The following is a 13,231-nucleotide window of genomic DNA, read 5'->3' on the forward strand; positions in this document are numbered from 1 at the left end:
CACACCCTATATACACGTACACCCTTTTTTAATATAAAGAAGGTGAGGAAACTCCCTTCTTCACATTCACACGCATAAACTTTTGTTAAAATGCTGGAACAGAATTAATCACTCTATATGATGAGTTTATAGGTAATAATTTACTTCCTTGTACTTTCCTTCCAAATTTTTCCTCAATGAGTATGTATCACTTTCCCGGGCTGTTATTTTAAAAACCACCACCAAATGAGATCCAGTGGCCCTGTCCTCTGCTCATCCTTCTACTTTCTTGCAGTTTTGTCCCAGGTTCCTCCACTTTCTTCCCTGAAGCTCGTTCTTCCCTCAAGCTCGTTCTTCCCTCTGTTCCCCGCGATCCTCTTCCCCACCGGACCAGACATGGGCTCCTGCTGACTCAATGGGGAGTCGGAGGAGCATGTTCCATGCTTCTCTCCTCAGTCCTCTTCCTGCTCACCCATTGCCCTGCCTTTGGCTTTGCCCTCCCTCTCGTGTCCACCCCATCACACCCTCCCCTCTGAGCCCACCCAGCCTGGGCCTCATGGGCTCTCATGCCAGGAAGAGGAAGTGTAAACAGTCGGGGCAGGTAATGAGCTGATCTATTTGAAGCCTACAGACAGGCCAAGGGCACCAGAGCCTCGTGGGCCAAACGGAGCTGCGGGGTGAGCTGGCTGACTCAGCTGCTGGGGCTCTGGACTGTGGCCTTGCTGTTGCTCGCTGACCAGCAGCGTGCGCAGCTGGCATCCCTGACCCTCACTCCCTCCTTGACCCCCATCCCAAACATGACTGACTTTCACTTTGCACTTGTTCACCTACACATTTTTGTGTCTTTATTACTTTTACAATTTTGAAAAAGAAGGGGGCATTTAAAATTATGTTATAAACAGGCTTGTTAGCTTTTAGGAGGTACTGGTCTGCCACCCCTATAATGGGTCTGCCTTTCCCAAAAAATCGTTATTGAAAAGTTGTATGACATTAAGTATTATATGTATCTGTTTCTAAAGGAATCAGACAGAAATGTATTGGAGATTTCTTGTGCATCTTGGAGCTGAAAAAGAGGTATCATGGCCCCAGTATTCTTTACTACCACCCTAGCTCTACCTTATTTTATTCCTGCCAGTCCGGATGCTGGCAGGAAATAGAAGTGCTCACCCTTCAGACTCACATTTATCAGAGTTTTTAATCCAGTTTTAAATTAGTCCCAACCACTCTTAATGACTGGTACTCCCCATCTGCCACGATTTTGTCTTTCTTGATCTACATTATGAAAACTGATTATTTTATCCCTTTTCAGGTATAAAAATATATGTATTATATTAACTACAAGTTTTCAACTTTCCAGAAAAGCTCCTCCTCCCACTGAAAAAAAGAAAAACACTCCAACTTTCTTAATTTTCAAGTGGAAAGCAGTATCAGTTTCCTTATTAAGCAGCCGTACCGCCTTAATAATGGCAACTGAGTGAATATAACTGCTATGATTTTTAAAGGAGAGATCAGAGAATATGAGAGGCAGAATGACTGAGATAGAAGTGAATTCTTAGAGAAAGCAGGTGTTTATGCCAAGAATGATGAACGGTACATCCCAAGACCAGTAGGTGTTAGTACACACCCAGGCATCAAGTCCCAAGAGCTGTCACCCTGGCTTTCTCTTCCCCCCAGGAGGTAAGTCAGTGATGGGCTGAGGCTCATGGGTTGAGTGAAGGAGTCTGGTTTTCTTTGTTTCATTTTTGTTAAAAAAAATAAATAAATAAACCTCTTCACATAAAAAGAGCTCTGCCAAATTGTTATACCCCAGTGACAGTGGCTGAGGTCTGAGCCAAGTCTGAAGAGGGATGACAGTAGGTGGTCATAAGGGCCTGAGACTGTCATACAGACCAGATGGAGGCTGGGCAAGGACTAAGAGCAGCTGGTCAGGTGGTCAGGGAGTCAGGTCATGTGGCAGGAAAGCCAGAGGGGCGAGGGGCTGAAGGCCAGGCCTGTTCTCTCCAGAGTCACTTGACCTACAGCGGGTCTGCAGGGACAGCTGGCCTAGTCTTCTTGGTCTCCCACCTGGAGAGTAACCCCTTTTAAAATGAGTCCAAAACTTTGAGAATAGCCAGCTTCCAGCAGGGGACCACTGACCTCTCACCTCTACCCGAGAAGCAAGTCCTGCTTCTGACCTCCCCTCCACCCTGTCTCCCTGGTCCCAGATCTCGGCCTCATCCTCGATGCTCCCCTTCCCTGCAGCCCCTCCCACCTGGTGCTCTCTCAGTTTCCTCTGCCTTGGGGCCCCCCACCCACCCACCTCAAGCCCTCCTGGGTGCTAGAGAGATGAAGGCAGTGGAAACTCCGAGACTTGTGGCTATGCCTGGAGACAAGTCATGAAGTGAAAGTTTCCAGAGAGAAAAACCAGACCCTTAACAATGAACTAGTTTTCTAAATAGCAACACCGAGGGCTCAACAACAGTGGTGCGATGTGTTTGAATTCTCAAGGTGGGTGATTTCTGATGTAGAGTTCTGAACCCAGTCACACCATCAGTCAAAGTGTGGGAGTGGACTAAAGTTATTGTAAGAGATTTCAAAAAAAATTGCCTCACCGTGTTCCCTGCTTTTGGAGCTGCTAGATTAGGAGGCCCCCAGGCCAAGTCTGGCAGCCACTTGTTTTTGTATGTCCCACAAGCTAAAAGCATTTTTGATGGTTACGTTGTGAATAGTTATATAGGTACCCTTTGCTACTTTGGCTCTTTATTCTCTGGATCTTTAAGGTCGTTTGCTGACACTGTGCTAGATTAGATGTTCCCTGAAATGGGGAGTATGTTAAAATAGAGGAAGCTGTGAGATCCAAGAAGCAGGAGATGGGCACAGAAGAGAAGGGATGAAGGAGGAAGGGAGACCTGGGATGACAGCCTGGAGCAAGCTTAGAAGGAAATGCACCTGGATTTGAGCCAGGGCACAGAGCGCTCCCAGAAAAATCTCCAAGAAAGACAACTGAAGTGGTAGATTAGTTGATATGTTTGAACCTATTGAGGAGAATTTTATACTCTGCTAAGAACTTTGTGAAAACAGTGTGGGAGATTCCTTAAAAAACTGGACTTCATTGTCAAGGTTATGGAAACCCAGTCAGTGTTCTTACTGGCAGAGCAGCATCATCAAAGCCAGCTCTGAGCCCAGGGCAGGAAATAGAATGAAAGCTAGGGTAGAGAGATGAATGAGGAAACAGACAATACTGCCGATGAGAAATGGTGGGAGTCGGTACTAAGATGGTGTCAATGAGACAGAGAGAGGTGGATACGTTGGAAGATATTAAGGAAGCTGAATTGACAGTCTGATGCCCCATTAGGTAAAGAGGTGAAGGAGAAAAAGAAGGCAAGGATGGCCCCCAGGTTCTTGTCTGGACACAGGGCAGTAGCAGGGCCACACAGTACAAGAGGAGAGGGGAGGTAGGAAATGAGGGAAGTTTTGAACACGTGGAGGTGAGAGGTCTGGCCAGCAGTCATATGTGGGGGTGGGCCTCAGGAGAGGCTCCTGGGCTGGGGGGCATATCAAGAAGGGATCAGCACCTGGGCAAGGGGTGACATCTCACACACAGGGAGAGTGTGTGGCAAGAGAGAAGGGGGCCCTGAGTAAGCTCAGGAGAACACCCAGACTTCGGGCTTGGACAGAGGGAAAGCAGCCCTGGAAGAGGCTGGGAAGGACCAAGAGGAGGGGATCAGGAAAGCAGAGATGGAGAGAGGCTCCCATGCTCCTAGAGGTCAGGTAAGCTGAGGATGAGGCGTGTCTCAGGGATGCCACTGGCATCCCCTGTCCCAGAAATCACAGGATAGTTGGCATATCTGGCCGCACCCACTAATGCCTGTAGAACCCTCTACTCCCATGCTGTGACCACAAAAACACCCTCCCATGTTTCCAAACACTCCTCAGTAACAATCAGAAGGTCACTTGGTGACTTGGTGAGAGCTATTGCCACTGAGTTTGGGGTGAAAGCAAGCAGAGACAGGACCACAGCTCCTCTGCCCTCCTGCAGCCATCCCTCCTCAAGCCTCTTCCTGGGCCCCCGAGCTCTCCTCTCCTCAGTCCCCATCCTCTCCCCCATGACCTCACTTCCTGGGCTGACCAGTCACTGTTGGGTTTTGAGGTTTAAATCTATTATTGAGTTCCTGTGTGCCAGTAGACACGGCAATCCAGGCCCTCCCTTTCCTGAAACTTGTGGTGAACAAACAGGTGACACCAGGGGGGACATCCTTGAACAGACTCCGTGTAGAGAGTCTGTTCTGGATAGAGGGAGGGCTCTGCGGAGGGAGGGCAGCAGGGGTGCTTAGATCTGGGGAGAAGATGCACCAAGCAAAACCTGGTGAGACTTGGGGAAAGGATGAGCCACTTTCTCTTGGAGGCAGAGAGGTGGGACGACAGGGATGCAAGGCCTGATGGGAAGAACTGGTCCTAGCTTTTGGATAGGACTCCCGTTTGCAGCTGCGTCAGCACAGGGCAGCCGGCTGGGGCTAGCTGTCTGCGGCTTGGTCTGTGGGAGCTGAGGTCAGCACAGGGAGAGGCCTTGGGGAGAGCCTGCTGACCGCTGCTCTGTGGCCAGCACAGGCTGACGTCTGACAGGAGTCGAGGGCCCCAGGAAATCGGGGGAGGGGGAGGAGGGGAAGGGGAAGGGACGCCACAGAAAAGGAAAGCTGGAAGCTCCAAGGTCCATGCCCCAGGTTTTCCGAAGGAGGGAAAGCAGGAGGTATTCCACTGCTAAAGCACTGACAGCTGCAGAGCTGGGAGAGAGCCTGGTGGATGGAGGGTTAGAGCTGGAAAGCTGAGTCCCTCTCACCAGCATCAGCTCACATCTCGTGTATTCCCGGTGCTCTTTTTTTTTAAGGATTTAAGAACTCCAGTTTCTAGTTCTGAAGATGTTATTATTAAATTGAGAATATAAAAGAAATTAGCAGAATCATTAGCCCAGCTCCCTCATATAATAGACGGAGAAACCAGGAAGGTGGAGACTTGGGCCCATGGCACACAGTGAGTGCCCTTGGGGGAGACTGGGCTCTCTCCTCTGCGCCCGCTGCAGGCTCAGTGTCTAGAGACAGGACCAGGGGTTGGCTCAGTGGTTTCCCCTGTATTGGGGTTTTCCCTGTATTTGGGGAGTAACTCCATTGCCACAGTCCTGACATCCTGACCCCTCCCAGACAGCCATCATCAGCATCTTAGAGTGACTGCACCCAGGGACTTGATTTGAAACCATGAAACTTTTCGGTGATACTGTCTTATATTACCATGAAGTGTAAATAACTTTATTTGGAGGCTTATACTGCCTTTGAGACAAGAATGGAGAATGTTTAATTTAGAAAGGAAGCCTCCAAGAAAGACACATTTATGAGTAAATTCCAGAAAGGCAAGTCTCCACAGCCACTCCCCCACTCACAGTGGTTCCATCGGAGTTAGGGGTCCCAGCAGAACTACAAGCCCAAGCTCAGTGGGCCTTGCCGGCCGGCAAGCTATCTGCCATCCCACCTCCCATCTGCAAACTACACCCCTCAACACCACCATTCCACTGGGCCAGATACCACCAGTGGATATCCAGAATGTGTCTTGACTCCCATCTCAGACCTCAAATCCATGGACAAAAAACCAGCTACTACAGAATACATGTAAGGGGTATTATAAATGATGTATCACAGAGGAAATGCCCCTTTCCTACTGTTTCACTCTCAGATTGACTGAAATCCAAAAATGTCATTGTACAAAATTCATAATTCACTAAAAAAAAATTAAGTAGAACATTGAGCAAGGCATAGTGCTGTCTGCCAAATCGTCTACAATCCAGAAATACCTTCTGGTTTCTTCTCCCTCATGTGTTCCGACCTCTCTAGTACAGCTAACCGTTTATCTTTTCTTTTAAGTTCACTAAACTGAAGGTTAACACATCAGTGTATTAATCTAATTACAGCACCTTCCCAGAGCCTCAGTTCTTTAGGCTTAAATACCCACTGTCTCAGGCCATATTTGGTTTATTTTTTTCCAAGACAGACTGGAGTTTGTTCCACTTTATTGCCTGCTTTTTTAACGTTGTAGCCTTTATATCTATCCAAAAATTGGAGAATTCCAAAGACATTTTTATTGCATCGGTCGATTTACTAATTTCACATATTACCAAGCTGGCATCCTCCCACAGCTCTGAATGCGGCCTCCTACTGGTGTCCTTGTTAGCAGTCTGGTGGCCTGGGCCTGGGTTTTTTGAGCGCCTGCCACAGTGAACGGTTTGGGAGCTGCCAGCAGAGAGGATCACCCAGAGAGACAGACGTGGCCTGTGCTATTCTGATCCCCAGTAGCTCCTGAGTATTAAAATAGCTTGTGAGCATGAAGGGACGTGAATGGGGAGGCTCTGGGGGTGGCAGGAGGGACGGGTGCTGCTGCCATGGAGAGAGGGTTCCTGCTGGAACTGAACACTGAGCATGGTGGGGTGGTGCATCTGACCCCCCCAGGTGTTGCTGCTACCTGTGGGGCACAGTCAGAGCCTGACTGGGCCAAGCAGGCAGGAGATGGACCTCATGCTGAATTCAGTACTTTTTTTTTAGTACATTTGGTTCAGGCTGCATGCACTTGTTGAAAGAGCACCTCATTCCAGTATGCATCCCAAACAGACAGAATGCAGGCCTCCGAGAATGAGCAGGGACAAGCTAGCCCATTCATTCAGTCATTCATTTAACAAGACATTTACTGGACTACTCCCACATGGGGACACCACCCTAGTTGTGAGGGTTCACGAGTCCCGGGAGCACCGGTCCTGTAAGAACTCAGCACAGCATGGGGAAAGGACTGTGCTGGAGTCGGGTGCGAGGGCCATCTTCCCTGGGAAGAAGGATGTGAGGGTTGGCCAGGGGCTCACAGTGGGAGGGGGCCGTCAGCTGGGACAGACAAGCTGTCACCGTGCCTCTTCCACCTGGGCAAGGGTCTGTTGGATTCACCTGTGGGCATGAGAGGCCCAGGGCTCCACCCTTAGGGACAGCCATCTGCATTGCTGGTACTGTCTGGCTCTCATCTGCCTGACTATCTTCAGCCAGTTGGGCTAGGGCACAGCCATCCTTGTGAAGGGGTGAGCCGTCCTTTGGCTTCTGATTTCAGCATGACCTCTGACTGATGCAGACAAGCAGGCAGGCCTCTGATGGGATGGTTGGGGTGGGGGTAGATGGAGTTAAGGGGTCTGTTTGTGGGGCTCCCCCTCGTTGTCACCTGCCACCTCCTGGCTCAGAAAGGAGCAGTAAGAGGGAATACTGCCGTGTGCCAAGAAACACCTTTGGACATGCTTTCCCCCTACATGTAGCCTGGTGCTGGGCAATTTGTTACTTTCCACAGACTCTTCATAGCAAAAACTGGGAACAGATTGAAGTCTATCAAGAGAGGACTGGGAGAGGAAATGGTAGCACATTCTGTCATCAAAAAATGATGATGTAATCCATTTACTGACATGGAAAGATATCCTCAGAGTGTTGAGTGAAAATGCAGATTAGAAAATACTGTTCAAAAAAAAAAAAAGAAAAGACTGTTCATTGGTCCCATGTTTGTGAATATTAAAGTGCATATGCCTGGGAGAATGTCTGGAAGAATATATACATTCTAACCAGGACGCAGAGTGGGATTCTGGGGGACTCATTTTCTGACTTCAACTTATCTGTACTTTCTGACTATTCTCAGTGCTCATGTATCAGTTTTTATAATAGAATTATCAAAGAAAGCAAATATGTTGAGAAATAGCTCCTCAGTGTCCCCTTTTGAAATAAAACAAGGAGAATAGTATTGAAAATTATACCAGTGGATAGTGTTTGTCTCTTTATTCCTGACAGTGATCTGCCATTCAGAGCGACTACCTACTTTGTGGATGCTCTAGGGAAAGAAAGAAAAATCTAAAGTGCTTAAAATAAGTTGTTAAATTAAAAATTGTTAGGTATGTGTTGTTTTAGGGGATGACTGCTCTTCTGCACCTGAATAAACATTAAAGACATTGATTCTCCACTCATCCCCACTCTCAAAATACACACTGGTCACAAGTGGCTTTATGGGTGTGTTTTACTAAACCTTCAAAAAACTGTTAATCCTTGTCTGACACATACAGTCTCAGAGGATAGAAAAAGAGAAAGCAACCCGATTCATTTTATGAGACTAGTTTACTGTCACATCAAAATCAGACAAGGACTATCCCAGGAAAAAGTTATAGACCAATCTCACCTTTGAGCATAGTTGCAAAATGTTGGATATGATGTTTACTAGCAGAATTCCTCAGTATATTAAATACATATGCATCATGACTAAGCAGGACTTATCCTGGGAATGCAATGAAGCCTTAAATCAAAAAATCTTTTAATATTTGGTTAAATTCACATATTAAGAGAGGTAAACCATATGATCATCTCAATAGGTACAAAGAAAGTGTTTGATAAAATTAGACACACATTTTTACCTTAAAGCAAACAAAGCCTTAGCAAAATAGGAACAGAAGAAAGATTCCTTAACTTGGTAAGTGGTATCCATCAAAAATCCACAACAGACATTATATGTGGTAGGGGGATTTTAGAAGCAACCCTATTAAAGTCAGGGACGAGACAGGGATAGCATCCGTTACTATTTCAAATACTGTACTGGAGTTTCCCACCAGTGCAATAAGGCAAGAAGAAGAAATGGGACGCAGAAGGAAACAATCATTTTGTGCAGGCAAGGCAGTTGTCCACATAAAAAAAAATCCAAGAGATGCTAAATAAAATAATTAGAACTAATAACAGAACTCAGGAAAATTTCTTAATTGGAGCTAAATCATACAGGAATCAGTGGGGTTCCTATACATCATTAATAACCATCTAGAAACGATAATAGAAAAAAAAATAACACTTACAGCAGCAACCAAAACCATACGGTAACTCAAAGTAAATCTAATGAAAGATATGCAGGAGCTTTACGGAGATGACGATAAAACATTATTGAGGGGGAGGTTATAGCTCAGTGGTAGAGTGCCTGCATAGCATGCACAAAGTCCGGGGCTCAATCCCCAGTACCTCCATAAATAAATAAATAAATAACCTGATATTTTAACTGAACTGAAGGACATAACTGAAGGACACAGAGGAATATCTCACTAAATGGAGAGATATATCATATTAAAGGATGGGAACTCACTATCATAAAGATACCAGTTTACCCTAGACTAATAGAGGGTGTTTGTGGCATTTAGGCAAATGATCTTAACATTCATTCAGAAGAGTAAAGGCAAGAATAGTCAAGACAATTTCTAAGAAGGATAAAAAAGGGGGAATGTCCCTATGGCTAATCAAGACTTATGAGTTATAGTAATTAAGACTGTGGTGTTGGTACTGAAGTAGACAAACTGATCAATAGAACAGGGTAAAAAAAACTCAGACACATGCAGTATGGAAACTTGATCAGATAAAGGTGGCCTAACAGATCAGTAGCATAAGGGTGAACTAGTAAATAAATTTAATTATGGGGAGAAAAATGTATTTCATACAATATCCACAAATAAATTCTGATGGGTTAAAGACCTAAATGTGAAAAGCAAAACCTTAAAACTTTTGGCAAATATATGAGATTCACTTATCACCTCATGGCAAGGAAGGATTTTTTTTTAACACAAAATACAAAAAACCACTAACCATAAAGGAAAAGATTGATAAATTTAACTACAGTAAAAATTTTAATTTCTATACAGCTAAAGACACCATAAATAAAGTTAAAAGGTAATGCCTCATACTGGGAAAAGATTGTTGCAGCTCATGTGATCAGCAGAGGATTAGAATATATAAAAACCCCTACAAATTAACAAGAAAAAGACATACAATCCAATTGGGGGGGAAAATGAGTATATGAATAAGTAATTCACAAGTGAGAAAAACCTGAATGCTCAATATACACAAAAATATATTGAATCTCAATAGCACTCAGGGAAATGCATATTAAATAAAACAAGATACCATTTTGTACTTAGCAAGTTGGCAAAAATTTATAGACTGGATTATCTGAAGTGTTGATGAGGAAGTGGATCCACAGGAACTAATATACCACTGCTGGGAGTGAAAATTAGTGCAATCTCAAAGTAATTGGCAGCCTGTGGTACAAGCTGGCAGTGGTGTTCTACATATAGAACCCGGGAGACACTTGTGTGTGTGCGAGACACGTCTGCGGACTTGTTTGCAGAAAGTGGGAAGAATGTAAATGTCTGTCAACAGGAAACACGGATATATAATATATTCATATAAGCAACCACGCTGCTAATTCAATAAATCTTGTAAGGACGATGTTAAATGAAGAGATGCAGAAGTGCAATATGACACCTTTTTCTGAAGTTAAAAACAGTCTGAACAATATAATGCTGATGCAAGCACACTCCTGAGGCAAATGTGTGAGAACAAGGATGAGACGAAGGCACATCAACTTCTGAAGTGCAGTTAGGTCTGAGGAAATGGAAGGGAAAGAGCGGGAGTTGAAAACAAAGAGGGCTTCACCCCACTCTGTCTCTGAGGACAGCATATTTAGATTTGTTCCATGTGGACAGTGACCACACAAGTAGTTTGTTATATTAGCTTCTGTTTTGTCTCTATATTTGAAATGCTTCGTGGTTTTTTAAAAAAAATTAACTCCTCTGAGGAAAAAAAAACTTGCTCTATCTCCATCTGAAAGTGGGCAGTAATTCAAAAAAGCATTTAAACTAATGGATGTTTATCATGTCGTGAATGGCAGTTTGGCATGGCAGGTTGAAGCACCCGGACTCCTGGGTCTGAGTCCTGCCTGGGTCTGAGTCCAGCTCTGCCACTCCCTAAACGGCAGCTTGAAGCAGGCTACTTTATCTCCCTTTGCCGTGGTTTCCTTGGATGTAAAATGCTGCTGCTGTTAATGATGGTGATGGTGGTGATATTAGTGCCTGCATATAGAGTTGTTGCAAAGAAAAAATGAGTTACTGTGCATAATTCACTACACACGTGGACTCTATTACTACTTTTTTGTTTGTTCGGTTTTTGGGGGGGGTAATTATTTATTTGTTTAATGGAGGTACTGGGAATTGAACCCAGGACCTCATGCATGCTAACCACATGCTGTACCACTGAGCTATACCCCTCCCCTTACTCTGTTATTATTACGCCTGAGGATGAGCTACCATTCAGAGACCCGAGTTGTTTGTTAGATGCAAGGGAGAGTGGGGGAAGGGGTGAATAAGCTTTGTTTAAAGAAATCATGTGAGTAGATGTTGTTTTTAGTGATAGTTGCTCCTCTACTGCAGTGAGACAAAAATCTCTCTCAGAACTCCAAAATTAACCTGTTGAGTTGGAGATGATTCACCCCCCACCAGTGACTTCACAAGTATCTGCTTCAGTTCGCTCTGGTAAGTAAAATGATCACTCATTCACTTTTCAGAGCTGGCTGTAAAATCAATAAGAAAAACAAAACCAACATGTAACTCTGTTGAAATATATAGAATTCCCTCTAAAAAAATGAAAGCTACATCTACCTTCAAGTTTTGATGAATATGTGGTATTGTTCTATCCATCATGAGACTGGCTTTTTTTTGTATTAAAAAATGATGAGATGTAAATCTCGTTGCTAGCTGGGGATTTTAATTGAGGCCAGTTTAATGTCTCAAGTAAGTGAGAAATCACAGTCATTGGGGAGCCAGAGACAATTTTCTGAAACAGATGCAGGAAGGCAAAGATTGCAGGCTTTGTCTAGAGTTGATTAGAATTTGGGCCCAAGTGCTGCTCTTACTAGACTCGTAGCTTTGAATGAATTCCTTAAATCTGCTGTGCCTCAATTTCCTCATCTATAAAATAGGACTCAGTCTTTCTCTTACGGAACTTTTGTGAGGATCAAATACATGGTATACACTACCTTGAGTATATAATCTGTGCTCAGGAGTTGACATTATCTCTGACATGATTGTTGAGTTATGAATTCCTCAGTGCTAATGGATGAGTGGATTGGAGGAGTCTAAGACAAGATGAGATAATGAGCTGGAAGGTCTCGCAGCTGACCCTGCCAACGTTTCTTTTAATTTTTAAAAATTTTATTTTTATTTATTTTTGGGGAGGAGAGGCAATTAGGTTTATTTACTTATTTATCTTTAATGGAGGTACTGGGAATTGAACCCAGGGCCTTGTGCATGCTAGGCACACACTCTACAATTGAGCTACACTCTCCCCCCCAGATGTTTCTTTACTTCACCTGAAACAATAAGTTATTTCAAGCTTAGTAATTTTTTTTGATCTGGTCTTCATCTTGAAGATCATCAAACGCTGCTTTTAAAGTGTAATTATTCACTGTGCGCTATTGCAACAATCTGAATCTGCTTTCCTGTAGGAGGCACCCTGTTTTGACTACCATTGCTTTTGATGCCCTTGCTTGGCACCCTAAAAAGTCCAACATAGCTAGGAAATTTCATCATGACTGGTCCCCCCAAAACACCCAAATCCTCATTCCTCGCTGTCGGATGAATGAATCTCTAGGGTTGAGCAGCTACCCAGGGCAAAACAAAACTCTGTCCCTGTTCCCAGGCCTGAGCCAAAAGCAGGACTTCGGGGGAAACAAGCCCGAGCTGGAGGCAGTATGACTGCCCACAAGAAGTGGGTGGCAGAGGCAGTGAAGACTGGCCAATGCCACACCCCATCCTCTGCATTTGGTTGTCTCAGACAATTCAGCCCTTGCTCCTTCCACCCTCCAACCCAATCCTACTGTACTCAGCTCGCCTCTCACTTCCTCCTCTCATTTAAAATAATTCATTCTCTTGGTGGGGAAGGAGGGGCAGTTTGGTGGTGGGCCTCAAGAGGGAGAGAGAATCACTTGGAGTGATACAGTGAGTAGAGACTATGCTTTAACCAGCTAAACAGGAATTTGTATTTTAAAGGAAGAACCTGTTTATCCCTCAGGACCTTTAACTGGCTAATTATTTAGGCAAAGATGGGTCTTTTCACTGTCTCTTGCTTGATGGATATGGACAGGGTTTGAATGGGGAAATGGGAAGCTCAGGGTAGGACACGTTGAGTTGGAGGTGTCTACTGTATAGGCTCACGTGACCATCTCCACCCAGATACCCCCCTGGGCCCGTTGAGCTCAGCGTGCTCAGGACTGAAGTCATCTTCCCCCCACACATGTTCCCAGATACCTATTTCAGTTGGTGGCACCTTACTGTCCTCCACCCCACCCATCCCCCAAGCTAGAGGAAGTACTCAGCGTCACCCCTGACTCATCCCTCTCCTGCAAAGTCACCAGG

At 44.9% G+C, this 13,231-nt stretch overlaps 2 protein-coding genes across 3 annotated transcripts in view; one reads left to right on the forward strand and one right to left on the reverse strand.

Annotated features, from left to right (window-relative positions):
• AP4E1 (adaptor related protein complex 4 subunit epsilon 1) overlaps window positions 1-13,231 on the reverse strand; it is a 139,519-nt gene that overhangs the window by 35,164 nt on the left and 91,124 nt on the right. The window lies entirely within an intron of this gene.
• TNFAIP8L3 (TNF alpha induced protein 8 like 3) overlaps window positions 1-13,231 on the forward strand; it is a 32,614-nt gene that overhangs the window by 10,358 nt on the left and 9,025 nt on the right. The window contains exon 2 of one of the 2 annotated variants that reach the window (XM_031453067.2): window positions 11,249-11,350. The exons of the other annotated variant lie outside the window; for it this stretch is intronic. Coding sequence (XP_031308927.1) covers window positions 11,299-11,350 — 52 coding nt within the window. The 5' untranslated portion in view covers window positions 11,249-11,298. The remainder of the gene's footprint in view (window positions 1-11,248; window positions 11,351-13,231) is intronic. 2 annotated transcript variants of the gene reach the window in all.

Source organism: Camelus dromedarius, chromosome 5 (genome assembly GCF_036321535.1).
Source record: "Camelus dromedarius isolate mCamDro1 chromosome 5, mCamDro1.pat, whole genome shotgun sequence".
Classification (NCBI taxonomy): Eukaryota; Metazoa; Chordata; class Mammalia; order Artiodactyla; family Camelidae; genus Camelus; species Camelus dromedarius.